The 19,338-nt window shown below is 32.8% G+C and overlaps 2 protein-coding genes across 3 annotated transcripts in view; one reads left to right on the forward strand and one right to left on the reverse strand.

Moving 5' to 3' along the window:
• The first annotated feature begins 444 nt into the window (after positions 1 to 444).
• Positions 445 to 19,338, forward strand: part of LOC140437809 (alpha-tocopherol transfer protein-like) — a 54,232-nt gene continuing 35,338 nt past the window's right edge. Inside the window, exon 1 of one of the 2 annotated variants that reach the window (XM_072527558.1) lies at positions 445 to 614. Coding sequence is in view for 1 of the 2 variants with exons in the window: in XM_072527557.1 (XP_072383658.1) it covers positions 8,082 to 8,110 (29 nt within the window). In the remaining variant the exon portion in view is untranslated. Of the gene's footprint in view, positions 615 to 7,950; positions 8,111 to 19,338 lie in introns of those variants that run through there. The other variant, XM_072527557.1, reaches the window with a different exon arrangement.
• On the reverse strand, positions 16,580 to 18,525 carry LOC140437926 (uncharacterized). The gene is given in 2 exon segments (XM_072527711.1): positions 16,580 to 18,211; positions 18,364 to 18,525. Coding segments are annotated over 2 exon segments (1,794 nt in total).

Consider the following 19,338-nt stretch of genomic DNA (forward strand, 5'->3'; position numbering starts at 1 on the left):
TTTTCTTTTGTAGTGTACCTATTTGGAGTTTTATTTGTTGTATGACCATATTTAGATCTTTTCTTTTTTTTTTCCTGTAGCCAGTCGTTATATCACATTTGCTGAGTAAAGAGCACTTGATTTTGTTGAGTAACGGATGCTTTACTTGGTGTTGTCTTTTTCACAATAGGATAATTTTGCAAGTAAAAACTTTTAAATTTTTACGTATTCCTTTTTTAAATACTAATTTTATTTTAATTTAAAAATAAATAACGGTAGAAATTAAAAAAAAATTCATTGCCATCTAAAAACAATGGCAAACAATGAATTCAAACTAAAATAGCAATATTTTTGTCAGCATGTTTATAATCCCGCATTAGGTATTACACTCATAGATTTGCTCACTGTGAATATTTACATTTTATTTATAAACACTCATTCTTTATAAAATTATCTATAGTGTATGTGTTTGTATATTATTAAGGTTAAAGTTCTTCGAAGATTAGATTAATCTTAATGTGGAACTAAATATTATGATTTCCTTAACGATGCGCTGAGTATTTTTAGTGTGCATCCCAGATTCGTTCTAGTTTTGTGTTGGTTTTCATTCGTCTGTTTCAAACAAACTTAGTAAAGTAAGTATGCACATATTTTTTATGGAAATATTTTCAAGTGTCAGTTCTAATTGATATAACAGTAAAAATGAATCACGTTAAAATAAGAGTGTGTTGAAATTTTTTTCATTTTTCAATTTCATCTATTTGGAAAAAAATAATTGATTTTACGTAAAAGTCTCATACAGTAAAAAATTTATTATAAATGTTTATAAGCTAAAAACTCAGCCCTTTTTCAAACTGTTTTTAATAAAATTTACTTCTTCGTCCCACCTTCTTCACCATTCTTCTTTCGAGTGATTCCCGACATTCTTCTTTCTTCCATTCTGCCAATATGTTTCACTTTTTTGCTGTTTAGCGCCCAATCGTTAACTTCGTCTACGCCACATATTCTTTATGTTTTTACTTGTTTCACTATCTATAAGAGTCTTTCGAGCTATGCCACGAAGTAGCTTCATTTCTATTGTATCAAGCAATCTTTTGGTTTTTGTTGTTTCTGGTCTAGTTTGTGCAGTGTATGTATTATAGGCCTTATACCAGCTTTATATATTCTCGATTAAGTCTCAATGTGAATGTTTTTATTAAGCCATATTGTTTTGTTAGATATATATTGTGGCTAAATACCCCACACGGGGTTACGCCGCTTAAGCTCTCTAGATCTATGTTACGAGGTAGATCAGTCCTCATTTTCTTTATTTAATTTTTCCTGTTATTTTTCTCCACTGTTTCCTATCTCTGGTTTTTTCTCTCCATTGCCGTACGCCCGCCCTGTTGAGATCATTTGTTACTTCTTGTAGCCATGTAGATCTTGGTCTTCCACGTCTTCTTTTACCAGCTGGTGTCCATTCCATTATTGAAAATATTGTCGTAGATGGTCCTGATCTCCATATATGTCCTAGCCATTTTGTCCTTTGCTGTTTTATTTTACAAACTATATCCTCTTTAATTTCGTTTAGTAGTTTATGATTCATTCTTTGTCTATATTGGTTTTCATTAATTTTTACTGGTCCTAATATTGCTCTTAGTATTTTCCTTTCTAGTATTCTAAGGTCTTTCGGCAGCATACATCATAGTAGGTCGAATTATTGTTTTATATATCTTCATTTTCGATTTCTTGCTCAGTAATTTATTTTTTAGTATGTCTTATTTGCTGTAATTATCCTTTCTTTAATTTCTGTTTCCCTTTCTCTATTGTTTGTTATTAATATTCCCAAATACTTAAACTTTTCTACTTCTTCAAATATATATTCTCCCAGTCTAGTCTTTTTGTTTTCAATTTTTTGTTAAATCTCATTATTTTTGTTTTTTCTTGATTTATTACGTACATACTTTCCATTGTTTTTCTGTTGTTCATGCTATTATTTGTCCCTCTCTCGTTCTCGTGCAGATAATGAATCTCCTTGGCGTACACCTTTATTTATAACAAATTGTTCTTGTGTTTTTACAGTTACTACAGTTTTGCTCATTGTCATTGTCGTTTTGTTAGATAGCCGGGTATTTTTGTTGCTCTCGTCGTATATTCTCTTACTTCTGCTTCAATGTCGCCATGGCCTGATAGTTCAAGCTTGTTGTATTCTATAACTTTCTCTATCAAAGACTTTATTAGTTATAATGGTTATTCGTTCCTTCAAGTCACTTCTAAATCTGATTTGCTCTAGTCGGTTGGTGAAAAATAAATTACTTTATACCAGTAACTACTGTTGTTGTGTTTTGATGCATATACTTTGCTATATTTAAAATTTGTATGTATATAGACAATCACCTTATAAACAATGTGTTCTGGGAAAGGCCAGAGGGAAGAAGATCTGTAGGGCGGCCTAGAAAAAGGTGGAAAGATGCAGTCAAAGAAGATCTAGAGAAAATGGGAATGCGACAATGGGAATTCCTGGCACAGGACCGACAAACATGGAAGGCAATAGTAAACATGGCAAAGACTCACGAAGAGTTGTAGCGCCATTGATGATGATGATGATGATATGCAATGAATATAAGCGTCTCTATTGGTAAATAGTGTCAATATCCAAAGGCATAACCAACCGAGGCGTACAAATAAGTATTTAATGGACAAGAAAATTTACATCATGGATGGATATCCATGGATATTTGGATAATGGAAATTTACATGGATACCCAATTCATTTCACGGTTTGAGGATCTTTTAAGTCCCTCCTATCGAGTTTCTGTTTTTCTGCTACTCACACCTATCTATTCATGTACATATTTTAAAGAAAAATACTAAAATCAACTATTTTTCATCATAATTTACTTTCCTTTTTTTTTAATTAATTTACTTTTTGAGATTCTTAGCCATTGTAAATCTTCTATAGAGTAAAACCCTCTCTCAAAAAAAAATTATTCAAAAAAAGCTAATTATTAAAACATCTTGCCACGTGCGGTTCAGATATATTGTTAGAGTTCAGAGTCATATGTTCAGAGATATTTATTAACGAATATTTTATATCATGCATAATTATCCAGGATATAATTATTTTCAACTTAGCATTAAAAAGATTATTGCCTATTTTTTATTAAGTCGCTAATGATAGATCCGTATTAATCACGAAACTAATTGCATCATGAATATAATTTTTCTCGAATGAGAATGAACATTATCTAAAAATCAGACAAATAATGAAATAAATATCAAAAAATAATGAAAAGGAAAAAGGGGAAATTTACTTTTCGAAAAACTAATACATATAGGAGTCCCAACTAAATGTGGTTTGCCGCAGGGATCTGTGCCTAGCCCTCTGTTGTTTAATCTACATACTATGGATCTAAATAGTATGTGTATTAATTATTGTAATCTTTTACAATACGCCGGTAATTCCTGTCTTTACATTTCTAAAAATTCTTATTAGGAATGTATTGATTCAATAAAACGGATTATGTACAGTTCAAGAGAATACTTTCTTAACCAAGGGTTGGAACTCACTTCGAATAAATCCGCTGTGGTGTTGTTTACTGATCATTGCTTACCGAATATATCCAGTATTAGAATTGATAATCTGAGTATACTTGTCCAAAAACACTATACTTATCTCGGCGTAACACTCAATACCAAATTAACATGGGAAGAACATATTAATATATTGATATAAGGTTAAATGCTCGAATAAATAAATTTTAATCAAATAAAAGGCAGATATCGAGCACAGTTTATTAATTAAATCTTGCCCAAGTACTTTCGCTCCTAGAGCATCTTCAGGAGCATCTAAAATAAGCCAAGAAACGTTTTTTCAACTGAAGAAAAATTGATTAACTTCGAAAATTATATTTATATCTGTTTAATTAAGTGCGAAAAAAGCCTAAATGTTTTAACGGTAAGTAACCGTCACCAATGAGACTAAGGTGAATCTAATGTTTCATAGGGCATATACCAGGTCAATTCTTAATTATGGTTGCTTTGTATACGGGTCTGCTACAAACACTAGACTTAAAAAATGAGACCGAATCCAGTACAAAGCTCTACGTTTGGTTTTAGGTGCACTTAAATCTACACCTACTGAAAATCTATTAGCCGAATGTATGGAACCTCCATTACATTTAAGACGTCTTTTTTAGCTGAAAAGTTTATTCTTAAGTAACAACCTTTATACACAAATTTATCCTGTTTTACCTACTGCGCCTATAGCTGCAAGAAGTCATCCCAATAGAAGAGTATATTCAATGTTTGTTAGATGCCTTGTTAATCATGCTACTGTGAAAGCCTATTTCATAGATTTAATTTAGGTGAAACGTGAAACAGGACTCTGCGATTATAATGGTAACACTGACGATATCAATCATTGGATGTTCGAGTGCATATATAATGATACTGCTATTCAGTATCTATTGGAAAATCTGATAAAAAAAACAAATACTTCTTCCTCAGAGTCAATCTTCTATTTTATATATCTCTCGTCGTAATATTAGGCTTAACCAAATTTTTTGGGATGTTTAAAAAGTACTAAAAGGAAAATTTCGCTATGAAAGGTACCTTAGCGTGAAAAGTATCCCTATATTATGTAATCCCTTGTTGGTTGTAAATATTCACTTTAAGTTGGTTAGGGTCCTGAATGTAATGAATGAAAGTATGGTTTCTTGTCAATCTACTGATTCTTGTGATACTGATGTTTACAAAAATGGTACACCATGCCTTTATTTGCCCAAAAGTGGAAGACCCAGATATTTAACTTCTTCTCGGGAACAGAAATTAATTCAGAATATGGAGAACCAATTAGGAAAGTCTTTGCAAAATGTTGGCCGAAGATATGTTTCACGAACTACTGTAAACAATTCGTAGATGTTGCCATGCATTGTAAAATTCTCATTATTGATGATGAAAAGTATTTGACTTTATCCAATTCCTAAATGAAAGGTAAACGGATTTTCTACACGCAATGTACAAGATACGCCGGACGAAGTTAGGTTTAAGGGAAAAGTGAAATTTGCCGATAAAATTTTGGTATGGTATGCCATCTCAGAAGCTGGTGTTTCACAGCCGTTTGTTAGGCGTATTCGCGGTGAAGCTCTCAATGCTGACAATTACGTTGACAGATGTCTTACAAAGCTTGTTTAATTGATAAATGCTCATCACCCCAATGATGAAATCATACTTTGGCTCGACCTAGCGTAATGCCATTCTGCCAGGAGAACGACAGATTGGTTAATTGATGAAAATATTAATTTTTTTTCCAAGCGCGACAATCCTCCAAATTAGTGTTGCCCAAATGCAAGAACAAGACGAGACTTAGACAGTCTTGGTCTTGGTCTTGCGCCAATACACCTGGTCTTGGTCTTGGTATTGCACTCCCGGTCTTGGTCTTGGTCTTGGTCTTGCAGCAAAAGTCTTGCTAGTCTTGTAGTTACCCATTAGCCTATTGCTATTTAATAAACGTTACTTTAGATCTTAGAACAACGTAACAGAGTAAGTACATTTTAACCTTGAATTAACATAGCCATAATAAAGACCAACCAAATTAATAAATGTCTAAACAACTGACACTGAGTGGGGTTTGAAGCCACGATCTAAGCGATCCGTGCCTATGCTCTAACTAACTCAGCTATCTACCATGCCCCACGGAAGTCAATCTGTTTCTTAATAAACGTTTACATTTACTAAGCTTACATGTGCTAAAGCATGGTAAAACACAAAAAAAAACAAATTAATGACATAAGCATGCCTGTATTTTAAAGAACATTATCTGGCTAGAAAGGGATTGATGAACAGGATGGGAAAAAATCCACATAAATGTATCTAAAGCACAGATTTTTTAGGTGATAAGATAACAAACTATAATCCACTTATTAAAGCAAAATAAATGTTTTTACCAATCTTATCTCTACTTTTATATAAAACACTAACTTGAAAAAAATAAAGAATAGGTAAAAAAGCAATGATAATCAAAAGAAGGTATTTTAAATTAGGGAGATACCTACATTAATTTACCAAAATAAAGTAGTAGGTACATAATAATATATGTAATTGGTAATAAGGTAATAAATATATTTTTTTACATGTCCATTTTTCCAGCGGTTTTTAAAAAGCTTGTGATATCTCCACCGAATTTTGGTTTTTGAGGAAGAAATATTTGTAATTCCTTTTTGTAAAAAGATATTAGATGCTTCCTTAAACCTGGCGTATTTCTGTTGTTCATTTTCATTTCAACCTTTCTATGTAGGCATAATTTACACAAAGCAATTTGGGATGCATGAATTATTTCGAAAAACTCATCGAATTTGCTTTTAGGTCTTTTAGATCTATAACTCCAACGCTCACTACTCCGACTAGAACTATTTGAATCTTTGTCCCTTATGTTAAATTGTAAACTTGTCACTCCGAGAATAACAAGGATTAGATGAAAAACAATTATTACATTAGACTTAAAGGAAAGCTCAATTGGGAGTTAAGTTAAGTGATGTCGAAAAAGTAACGACTATACTACTAGTTACTTTATTTTCGTTACTATCCAATTAATCCAATAGTATCTAATAACAAACCGAAAATTATATACCGTTACTTCGTTAGTCTAAATACTTCGGTATTTAAGGCGACATTATCTGTTATTAATTTGTCTCGTTACTTTTGAATATTAGCCGTGCTCTTTCAGCAAATTTTGTTTAACCGTATGATCTCATCGCACACTCAGCAGAAACAATTTAAAATCTTAGGCCGATAAGATTTGTTTATTTAGATTCCTCCTGACTAAATTATAATGGGAAAAAAATTGAATTATTAAGTGGGTGTCCGTAACAATTATATTTTTATTAGCTAGGGTGACATATTTTAAAAAATATCGATACGATATTACTGTCGGCGTCGCAATGCAAGAAGATTATTTTTATGATTAAAGCGCGGCTATTTTCAAATATGGACAATTAATTTCAGAGCGAAGAAGTCGTCTGCTGGAAAAGAATGTACAAAATATTTTATTTTTACATTGTAATTATGACCTCTGAGCATGTGTCAAATGTGTTTTTTAAATGAATATTTTGATTCGGTATGTATGTTTATGGTATTGTTTGTAATGCGCATAAGTCCAGTTTTTCAAATTTTTTTGCGTCTCATAGAGTCTTTAAGCATATACCCGAACTACTATACTCGCTAAATCCACACTCAGTCCTAACTGCAAGACGCAAGAGTCTCGCAGGCTTAGTCTTGTTCTTGCCTTAATCTTGCACGGTCAGTCTTGGTCTTGGTCTTGCTAAAATTAGGCTGACTTGGTCTTGGTCTTGGTCATGCAAAAACGCAAGCACAAAACCAAGACTGCAAGACCAAGACCGATTTTGGGCAACACTACTCCAAATGTTCCTCAGGCAAGGCCTATAGAAGAGTTTTGGGCTGTTTTGAGTCGATTAGTGTATAATAATGGCTGGGAACCCCAAAATGAAGATCAGCTAAGGTGAAGAGTTTTGCAATAATTTCGTAAGATCGATTTAGAAACAGTCCAAAGTTTTATTGCACACGCAAGACCAAATTTACGTGCTATCGAAGATTATGCACCTCTTTTTGTTTTATAAAAATATATTGTAAACCTTAAATATGTAGACTTAATTTCCTGTATTAGGTAATAAAATAAAATTAATTTACAATTAAAAAATACATATTTATTTTTTCCGAAAACTTTAGGGACATGCGTTATATAAAGTCCAATTTTATTATTTTTAATAAACAAGTCGATTGCAAAACTAAAAAGTATTTATATATTAAACGTTCATCAATATTCTTCAAAATATGAATAACAAAAATAAATTAACAAATTAGCGGTTATTCAACGGCACTTTCAAACTCAAATAACGTTTTTTTTGATTGTAAAGAATCTATAACTGTTAGACAACAAATGGTTTAAAATGGTACCTACTCGCCGGTACGGTGCCATATCTTCGCTGCTAAACACAGTCGAAGGTGAAGGAAAAAGTCTTGCAATAGTTGCAGCGTGCTATAACCAAATTGGTTCCGATTGTGTAGTCAGTTTCGTTGTAGGAAGTGGGTTTATTTGATCGAAAATGCGTGAAGTTGAGTTAAAAATACAATGGTGAGTTTTTTAAATTAAATAATTTTTTTAAGAAATTTAACCAGAGTTGTTGAATATTTTTTTTTTCTATACATTTTGGTACTTTCTTTATTGTCGCTTCTTTATTCTCTACTTTTTGACTTTTTTAGTTTCTTATGCTAATTCTTTATTTAGCTCAAGAGATTTAATAAATCTAAAGATCTCAGTAAATGTTAATGAATATCAAAAGTTTAATAAATCCAAAAAATCCAATAAGTTCTAAAAAATAAAATACATTTTATGAATTACAAAACTATTAATCATATTTACAATGTAATCTTTTTAACATATTTTTCCTTGCAATTTTTTATTGCTTCTTTCTTCTTCTTCTTCTTCTTCTTTCTTTTATTTCTATTCTGTGTTTTCGTTTTCTAAATCTTCTATCTAACGGCCATCATCAAGACAATGCTAAAGAGCTCTGTGGATGTTGCTCCAAATCACTTGCGCACGTTTTCAAGCCAGGAAATTCTTCTTTTAGGACTTTTTTTGCCTTTAATCTTTTCCTGAAGTATAACCTGAAGTAACCTGAAATATTGTAGTTTTGACATTTTACTATTAGCAGCAGGTCAGGTTGAAAATTCATTCTATTTTTTGTTAGTAATTCTTGCGGTCCATGAAATTTTGATAATTCGTCGATATATCCACATCTCGAATGTCGGTATTCCAATCTCTATGAACTGCTATATGTACTCATTCTTTTGAGGTTTAAGCTTTATTTTTAATTCTTCATTTAATGTAAATCCTAGATATTTAAACTTTGATACTCTGAATGTATAATATCTGATTTTTTGTCCATGGTATGGTGCGTTGGTTTTTCGATTTACTTATGGCATATTTCATCTTCTTTGCTACTTCTTCTACTTCTTCACTCATTGCTACGACTGGTATCGGTAGGAATTTGTAAACGTTGCAGGGTATATACTATTAACATGGTATCATGGTTGTTTCTTGCATTTACTTTTATGGATTTGGTTTTATTATTATTGATTTTTAAACCTACTTTATTGGCTTCAGTGGAAAGTGTTTCCAATTGATCAGCCACATCTTGGAACCTTTGTCCTAATAGGCAAATATCGTCGGCGTATTCCAGATCGCTTCGGCGTGTGGTTAACGTCCATCGTATCTCTCTTGTGTCTGAGTCTAGTTTGGAGAGAATATAGTCTACTGCGATATTAAAAAGAAACGGAGAAAGCACGCATCTCTGTCTAACTCCAGTAAGTATGTCAAATTCGTCGCTGTTGATTTCATCGTGGGTCACTATATAATAAAAATTATTTTATACGGGATGTTTCTTAGCTCTAAAATTTTCCATAAAGCAGCAGCTGTCAAAGGCACGCTCGAAGTCACAAAAACCATGTATAGGGGTATGTCCCATTGTTCCATTATTATTGTTCCATTATTACCCTGACAGTATTAATGTGGTCTATACAGGAGGATTCTGGTCTAAAGTCTGCTTGACAAGCTCGAAGTTTTGTTTGTTAATCTTTTAAGTATGATGGTCGTGAAAATTTTATTTATTGCGGTAAGCAAGGTTATTCCTCTTCAATTTTTGCGCAGTGTGAGGTTGCCATTTTTTGGAATAATAATGTTACCCCTTTTCCAGCCCGCTGGAATGCGGTTTGTTTCCCACACCTCTCGGATTACGGGGAGCAAAAGTTCAGCTGTTGGATGCAAATCAGTTTTAAGTATTTCGGCAGCAATGTTATCATTGGCAGCGATCTTATCAGAGATTTGATAGCTGTTATTATATCCGATTTGGAAGGCGCCTCGCAAGATATATGCAAGTCTAAATTCTGCGGGTTTTCGACAATTTCATCTGCGTTTTCCTTTAGCGTGCCTAGCATCTCCTAAAAATGCTCTTTCCATCTCTCTACTTGGTCATTTGATTGGTAAGTAATTCGCCTGTCTTGGATCTTACAATGTTTGAACAGTTGGGCCCATTTTTTGTTAGTCGTCTAGTAATTTGGTAAAGCTCTCTAGTTCTGTTGTGTTGTGCAGCTGTTTCAGCTTGTTTTGCCAGTTCTTCAGCCAACCTTCTTTTATCTGTTCTTGCATTTGTTTTAACTGTTTTATTTATTGTTTCATATTCTTGTTGTCGGTTCGCCCTTTCTTCTACAGTTTTTGCTTGCAAAATACCTTTCTTCTGCTGTTTTCTTTTCTAGATAAGATTCCAAGTTTCATCTGACATCCACTCTTTTCAATGTTTCTCTTTTTTACCCAGTTTATCTTCAGCTATTTCTGTCAAAACATCTGCCAAATCTTCCCAGCTATTTACTTCACGTTCTCTTGTTTTGGGTTGGAGTTCCTCCCTAAACATGTGACGTCCTGGAGCCGTTTTTAATTTGTCTAGATTGTATGTTGGTTTGTTGGTGTTTCGCGTGATTCTGTTTTTTGCCATCTTGATTTTAATTGTACCAATTACGAGATGATGGTCACTTGCGATGTCTGCTACTCTTTTATTACGTACATCAAGAAGAGATGATCTCCATCTTTTTGATATACCGATGTGGTCTATTTGATTTTCTCTTATATGACCTGATGAGTCCATGTAACCTTGTGGATATTTTTACGTTGGAAGATGGTTACACCAATAACTAAGCTATGATTGGAACAAAAATTATATTAAATTCAATTATTTTAAAATTTATTGTTGCGCAGCACTTGGAACAAAAAAGCTCGAGAATTTTTTGTTAAAATTAAATTTATTCCATTTTCCCCTTCATGTTGGCTCCTTTGTTACATCCTTGACAGGTCGTGGTAGTATTATTGCCATTTGTTCTGTTTTACTGGCAACTGGTGTACAGTTTAATATGATTAAATATTATTTATTTTCTTGAATATATGATAATATTTTATTTCTTATTGAATTTCCTAGCATTTCGATCAATTCATTATGTGTATCTTTTCTTTCTGTCAATATGTGTCTCCATAATCGGGTCAAATTTAAAAAAATTGCCATATTTCTACCGCGTAATATATCCGATGATCTCCGAAAAACTAAGTGTTGTCCTTCCCAAAATTTTATATTTCTATGAATCTTGTTAAAACATTTATTTCATGTTTCATCTCCATATCCACTATAATTTGCTCTTGACAATGAATAGTGATTTTATTTTTTATTTTTATTATAATTGATTCTACGTCTTGATCTAACAAGAATGCTATTAAGATTTTCTATCAGTCTATATTTTATTCTCACCGCCCCCTTATATTAATTGATAAAACACGTCGTTATAGTTTACATATGCTAGATTTAAATAACGTGGACTAAAGTGGACCTGATAACAGGATTTTGACAGCTCTTGTAGATGAGGAAAACAATTTTTGGGGCAAAGCAATTTTATCTTTGGAAAAGATTTTTAGTAAATATTGATTGGCGTACCGACACTACACTGACCATAGTGTATTCTGTTCGTCTTACGTTCATAGAAAAGCATTTTATAATTGATCGCCCACGTGCAGTTTTCCACGTGGCAACCGAAGAAGAAGACTCACATTTACATCACAGCCACATACATTTTTTATCTAGATACTTAGTAGTCCAAAGTAGTCTAGTATGTTTAAAGAGGCATCTAAATTACAAGATAAAACTTTATTTTCCTAAAAGAAATATATTTTCGGGGGCTTTAAAGAAGCTTAAGCCTTTTAAGAGTGTCTAAAAGATATGTTTAATAGCAGATTTGAAACAATTCTTAAAGCAACTAATGAACACTATGAATCGCAAGTTTCTAATATTGTTGTTACTAATTTTTTTGTTTGTTTTTAATTAACTAATTCTTTGGTCCAGTAAAAAACAATTACCATCAGTAAACAACATCGAAAATATAATAGTAATCAATTTATACTTAAAATGTGTTTATAATTTTTATAAATAACTATTATATAACTAAATAAAAAATATATAACACAATGAACAACGTACTATGTATTTAAAAAATTATGTAAACCATTGTTATCCAATTTACACAATTTACAAATCTCACCTAATAAAACTGATTTAAAACAACAAAAAAGACTATTTTACAAAATCAATATACTACAAGTTTAAATACACAATAAACATTTAAAACAAGAAGATTTGCTCTAGTTTTTGCTGTACTAATACAAGGTGGTAAACAAGAAAAAAAGTAGTTTTTCACGCAGTAAGACACTACTTGAATTTAAGTACTGTTCCCTGAATTTTTTACTTTCGTTCTCTCGTCCTTGTTTTTGCGATGTCGTCTTCCTTAATCACTATAAATCAAGTTGGTTTTAAGAAAGTAGTGCAAATTTTTACAAATGTTTCTAAATAGATAAGATTATGTAAGTTACGAAAGTTTCAAAAACGTAATATGTTATTAATTTAAAAGATTTGTTACATATTATTTGCTAGTTTTTGTGTGTAGTTCTTGAACACCGTAGTATAATTGTATACCACTAACAGAAATGTGAATACAGTTATTTATGCACTTGGACGTCTTTTCTGGGCCACAAATTTTATTTCTCTTCATTTATTTTGATGTGTATGGCATTTCTAGCTTACTACTAACCGTACAAATATGTTTACACAATTCTCAAAGACCAACAGTTAAATCAATTGACTAAATAAAGTATCCGGGTCTCTTTCTCATTTCTAAAGGCTCTACAATCATGTTGAGGAGGCAGAATTTGAATAACAGAAATTTTTTTTGTTCTAACTTTTACTAACTAAAATCTTCTTCTCTTCTTTTGGTCTTTTCTTGTCTCGGTAGGATAAGACTATGTGTCTCTGGCGCTTAATTATGAGATCTTTGCACCAAACTCATCATTTATATTAAACTCCAACAAGAAGCCAGTTTTCTGGATTTAAACTAGCACCTTTTTATGGAGAGTTAACTGTTTTCTTCTAGCTTGACAGATCTGATCTACAAAAAATACAAATTACAAATGATTTGCTGCATTCCGTTAAAATTTAGTTCTTAACATTTTGAATGTTCAGATTAGCAACGCTGTGATACTACTTTTATCTTCACCAATTACCCTTTGTTCTCATCATTATCATCACCATCATCCTGTATGAGTCCACTGTTGAACATAGGTCTGACTCAGCTCTTTCCATCGGTCTCTGTCTTGTGCAACTTGCATCCAGTTACTGCTAACATGCTTCACGTAGTCAATTCATCTGATTAGTGGATATCCTCTGCTCCGTAATGCTTCTTGTTTTGGTCTCCACTCGACAATACGTGTTGTTCATCGTTTGTTTGATAATCTGCAACGTGTTCTGCCCAATTCCCTTTTATCGACGCTCTCTATCTATCTATATAAGGATTTTTACAGCTGTCGCCGCCTTCCTTCTTTCATCCAACGTCTCCAGTCCTTTCTGTTCTGCCATTCTCCATCTCTAAAGTCTCGTCTTTCCATGGCCTCGTCCACTTCATGCCTCCATGATCTTCGGGCTCTACCTCTTTTTTCTTTCCTATTGGGCTCCAATCCGAAATCTTTACTATCCACCTTGTATAATCTGTTCTTCTCACATGTCCATACCAAATTAAACGTTGTTCTTCGATGTAGCTGAGTATGTCTTGTTTCACTGTCATTCTTCGTTTTATCTCCTCATTTCTGATGCGATTCATTTTTGTCACTCTGTAGCTTCTTCTCATGAACTCCATTTCAGTTGCTGTGATTTTGGACCTGTTTCGTTTATTTATTACCCAATTCTCAGCTCCATAGGTCATTATACTGCGTACCAAGGTGTTATAAATTCTCTTCTTTGTATTTCTGGTAATCTGTTTATCCCACAGTACCCCGTTCATTTGTTTAATACATGTTCTTGTCTGTGCTAATCTGCTGGTTATCTCTTGCTCGGTGGTTCCATTTTTTGAGAATATGAATCCTAAATATTTGAATTTGTCAGTGCCGTTGATTTCCCTATTATCGTCCATTTCCAAGTTTCTCACTGGTTCTTGCTCTGTTGTTAAATATTCGGTATTTTCTAGATTTATTTCCAGTCCATTTTTTGTGTATTCCTTTTCTAATTTTCGGAGCAGATAGCACAGATCTTCTTCATCTTGAGCCGTTACCACTTGGTCATCTGCAAAGCTTAATGTGTACAAGAAGTTGTCCCGGATTGGTATTCCCATCCCTTCACATTTCCTTTTCCATGGTTTTATTATTTGTTCAAGAAATATCTTGAACAGTGTCTGAGATGTAGAGCATCCTTGCAATAAGCCTTTTGTGGTCTTAAATTCGTTGGAGTATTTATTGCCGGTTTTAACTCTTACCTTGTTTTTGTTGTAAAGGTTTTTTACGGCTTCTATTAACCTCTGAGTTATTCCGATTTCCTTCATCGTGTTCCATAGTTGTTTTCTGCCAAATCTATGAATGCCATGTGTACTGGTCTATTTTTTGCCATTTTTTTTCAAGCAACACTGGTGGAGAGGTGGAGACGAACATCAAGAGGAAATTATTAAAAAATAACAGATCGGCATATACCTATATGCTCCGTGGATTTTAAGAAGGCATTTGACAGGGTCGAAAAAAGGGCGTTATCCAGATATTATACGCAAGAAAGATCATGTAATAAAAGCATACATAAAAATAATTTTTAGTATCTCTAATTATCACATGGTTCAGGTTTTCGAGGAGATATTTGTTGCTACATATGATATTACAAGGTAAAATACAAGGAAAGAGGCGCATTGGAAGAAGTCGCATTTCCGGGTTAATAAATTTAAGAAACTCTTGACCTACTCAGAGCTGCAGTACCAAAAGCGAAGATAGACCCTATTGATTTATTTTATATTTGGGAAGTATAATTTACTTGTACTTAATTGTCTTAATCTTAAGGTCGAATCATAATTTTTTATTTCTTCCGGCATACTTACAATTTATCATTTGCACATTTAAACTTCCGGGCTTATATAATTGCATATAAATATAATTTTAAGTGCCAGCTGAAAATACTTTGTTTCGTTGCATAAATCAGTGTGCTCAGATAATTTTTTACGATATTATATAATCTATTTGTCTAGTCATCTAACATTTCGCTCGAGGTGCCCGAATATTTTGATGATTAACGGTGTAGCACTTGGAAATGTTTTTAAACTTTTAGTAGGTCAAACCATCACAAATCTGAAAGAAATGAGCTACATAATATGCAACTCTTACTTTCAGTAATAAGCGAATTGTTCGAGAGTTTTTTTATCACGCGCTTTATTAGAAAAGAACGTAATAACAATTAAATGGACACTGAAGGCAATTAAAAAGACATTTTCTAAAGAAAAACTTGAATTTTATGGCAATATTGATAAAAAAAGACTGAATACTTCTTATATTATTTTTATGTAATTTAACAACCAGAAAATTACTCAGTAACTGAAAGAGTTGACTTGAAGATGCATTTGTAAGATTTATATTATTTTTAAATTTATGTTACAGTTCAGTTCGTTTGCAGATTTTTCATATACAGAGGATAATTAGAAAACTTCTCGCCATTAATATCTTCATTTCCACCAATAATATAAAAAATCGAAAAGGCAGGTTGTTGGGGACATAGCAGTGGCGGCCCTTGCTAACTATTCAGAAACATATTTTTTTATCTTTAAAACATCTCAACCCTTTAACGTACGGTATTTTTTTTTTGGATTTTGTCTATTATGATCGATTTGATGACTTAGTGATACCTTTGGAAACACTTAAAAATTATTTAAAAAAATTATTCTTGATTTAGTTATGATTTAAGGAGTGGTCCGATTAGGAACCACTGACCGTTTATGTACTTGAAGTGAAAGAAATGTTGGATGGTATCAATAAAGGACCACTTACTTTAAAAACAAAATTTATTTATTTTTTATGAAATGGTTCGAAACATGATAAAAGTAGTCCTACACTACATTGTTTACATTTTTTTTAGTGCTACACAAAGTGCGTCGCCGTTTTGTTCCTAGTTAGGTTTAGTCCAGATAATTGAAGACCTTGGGACCAGAAAGGGACATGCCACAAAAGATTATTTTGGAGAAAACGTCATTTTAAACTTATTTTCAAATCCTGAAATCCAAATTTTACATTGTTCTCGGAAGTAAGGTCCACAATCGTTTGGAAATATGTTATTAAATACACAATAAAAGTAACAAAAATTTTTATTGAACGGTTTTTGAGTTTTTGAACATTTTTTGAAAAAATATGAGGCTTATCCCCTTTTGAACAAAAAAATATATTCTAAAAAATGAACATAAAATGCAACAATGAAATAATATATTTAGTTGTCAATATTTTCAATATCCGAAAAGTCGTCGAAATGTTCAATATATTCCAGTGATTCATTATCAGTACCTGGTAGAAACTGTTGGCAGGCACCAATTTCTTCATAAAATTTTAGGAAAGCTGGTGGAATAAACTGTAACAGCTGGGAAATATTTTCAATTTTTTTTCTATTTAGTGGAATAGGTTCACTGTATTTTGATTTCAAATCCCTGGAAAGTAAAATTGACTTCCTCATACCTTTCTTTCCAATATTAACTGCCTATACATTATGTTAGGTTGTTCAGATGAAAACTTGAGGCTTGATATTTTGGAAAAGTTAACTTTTTCCTTGTCATCTGTATGGCTTTTTTTCGTAATTTCGCTTTGGAGTTCTTTAAAAGAAAAAAAGTCGGATTGTTTCAATACAATTACCTCAAAGCAGTTTTTTCTTTTACATTTTCTCACTGCTTCGTACCAATCGTCTGGAGTATACACTTGTTTTAATCGATGACGCTTATACTTTTCAATTACTGCGAAGTCACGGTCACATGGTAATCTCGTATGCCCTACTACCAAGTATTTGTGCTCAATAGAAGTGAAAATGCCTTCTATAGTAAGTTGTTGCCATAAACAAATTAGAGACCAATTTTTGTTTTGGCCGCTGCAGTTATCTGTATACACTATAAGTTTATTAGCAGTGGGTCTATTAGTTCGAAAATATTTATATAAAATGCTGGCAATTTCATCGCTACCTCACTTGGCAATGTTTTCTGGCCACATGTACATGAAGGCCTTTCCACTAATACAGTCATGGATGCCGAGATTATAAACCCATGCCTTTCTCAAATAGAACGCTGCTCCCACTGTTAAATTTGGCGCTGGCATTGCATGTTGTAGGTCAAAGCTGATAACCATTGCATTTCCCGTGGCTTTAGCCTCTTCTGTGTCCTTTTTCATTAGATCCTGCATGGCCTGGGCACGTCTTTGATGTAACTCCAAATCAATTTTCAGTGTCTTTGCAATTTCTATGTCAGCTTCATTACTAATTTTCACATTCATTGAATCACATACTTTACAAGTATCGCTCTTAGGTAACTTAAAGCCTATATTAAATTCTGAGCAGAATATGCGCCTATATTTGTCTTGGGTTACTGCCACAAAATTATTTTGGCGGCACCACTCAAGATAATAATCATGATATAAACTGGAAATTGAAATATCGGAATCTAGGTAGACTTTTGTTGGGTTTTTTTGTCTGCTGTAATGGCTTGTGTATTTTGGTATCAAATTAATATGCTGTCTAACATACTCACAGTGTTCTTCTGGTATTTTCTTGTTGTTGTTGTCATGCTTACCTCTTTCATCTGACTTTGGAGTAGACGCACCTTCTTTATTTTGGTGAACCAGTCTTTCAATACGTTTTTTTGAAATGCCGTGTATGGCAAGAAACTCTTTCTTACAAATTTCAATTTCATCTCCATTTACTTTGACTCTATATTTAACTGATACATTTCTGGACGAATGAATTCCTTTTGTTTTCTTTGGGTAACTTCTCTTCTTTGGAATTACTGTCATAGTTGAGAAGAGGTAAATATTTTGCTTGTCATAATTACCCAGGTTCCAAAAGGCATTAAATATATCATTTTCCTTACCTGCCAAAAGCTGTCTACACTGTTTTGTGCAACCGCAAGGCGCACCTAATTTTTTTGGTTCTATTTTCTTCCCTTTTGTATTTATATATTCGTGACCTAGATTTCTTTTAGTCTTGCGCTTAATTTTTTTATGCCGTTGGGTATTCTTGTGTCTCCATCTAGAAGGCGCCTTCTTTTCTGGAGTTGGCAAGACACCTCGAGAAGTCTGTGGGGTAAAAACCTCTTCATTCTCCTACAATAAAATAGGTATTTTACTAAAAAGGGATAAGCCACAAAAAACCTTTAGAACAGGATAAGCCACAAAAAACCTTTAGAAAAATCCTAATGTTTTTAGGTTCGAAAAATGTAACATAAGGGGACAAGCCACATATTTAATAAACTTACCATTTTTAAGTTGATATTTTCCGAATCGCTGCTATTTCCGGACACTGTATAGTCTTTGTCATCTTCGCTTTCATTTAAAAATGGATCTTGGTCACTGTGATCAGAATCAAACTCAGAAAAGTCTATTTTCCGTTTACATGCACGGGAATGTTCCGCCACCATGTTGATTGCTACTGTGGCTTGTCTCGTTATGTTGAAAAATAAAGTAATGGTGACACAACGGGACTTAACTACAGCGGCGCCATCTATAAGAAAAAAGCTGAAATTTTCTCTTCGGGACATTAATACGGTCTTAAAGTGGGCGATTTCTACTTTAACTCAATTTTGATGAAATTGTGGCTTGCCCCCTTCTGGTCCCAAGGTCTTCAATTGGTGTCGGCCGATATACGCTCGACCGTTTTGCGCCCTTACCTGAAATCGGACGGTTTGCGCTCTAACACTTTCTTAATGGAAATGTATAGCTAATTATTTTCTTATATCGACCGTTTTGCGCTCTCTTGTAATCGACGTTTAATTTTATTCTACCATAACGATCAGGTAACGGTCGGGCTAGTAAAATTAGTTTTAAAAAATCATAAAACTATAAAAAAATAATAAAAATAAACCATCTTCCCTTCACACTTTCATTCAGGCTTAGGACTGTCATAGTTTATACATAATATAAACATTGGCGTGTTTAGAAGATGTTTTTTTATTTTTCATTTTTTTTTCGTTTTTTTTTTTTGTTAATTTTTTTTTTGTTTTTTTTTTTAATTTTTTTTGTTTTTTTTTTCGTTTTTTTTTAACTTTTTATACAGTAAAATACAAAAAAATCTTGGGAATAAAAAATTGTCTATTGCAGCTTCTGGACATATTATGCCAATGTCGTTAAACACAATCTTAAGTCCCTTGCATCTTTATATTTCTGTAAAGTTTTGGATATTCTTTCATCAAGATTAATATGTTTTCTTGCGCCGCTTTCCTTCTAGATTGAAA

Source organism: Diabrotica undecimpunctata, chromosome 3 (assembly GCF_040954645.1).
Source record: "Diabrotica undecimpunctata isolate CICGRU chromosome 3, icDiaUnde3, whole genome shotgun sequence".
NCBI lineage: Eukaryota > Metazoa > Arthropoda > Insecta > Coleoptera > Chrysomelidae > Diabrotica > Diabrotica undecimpunctata.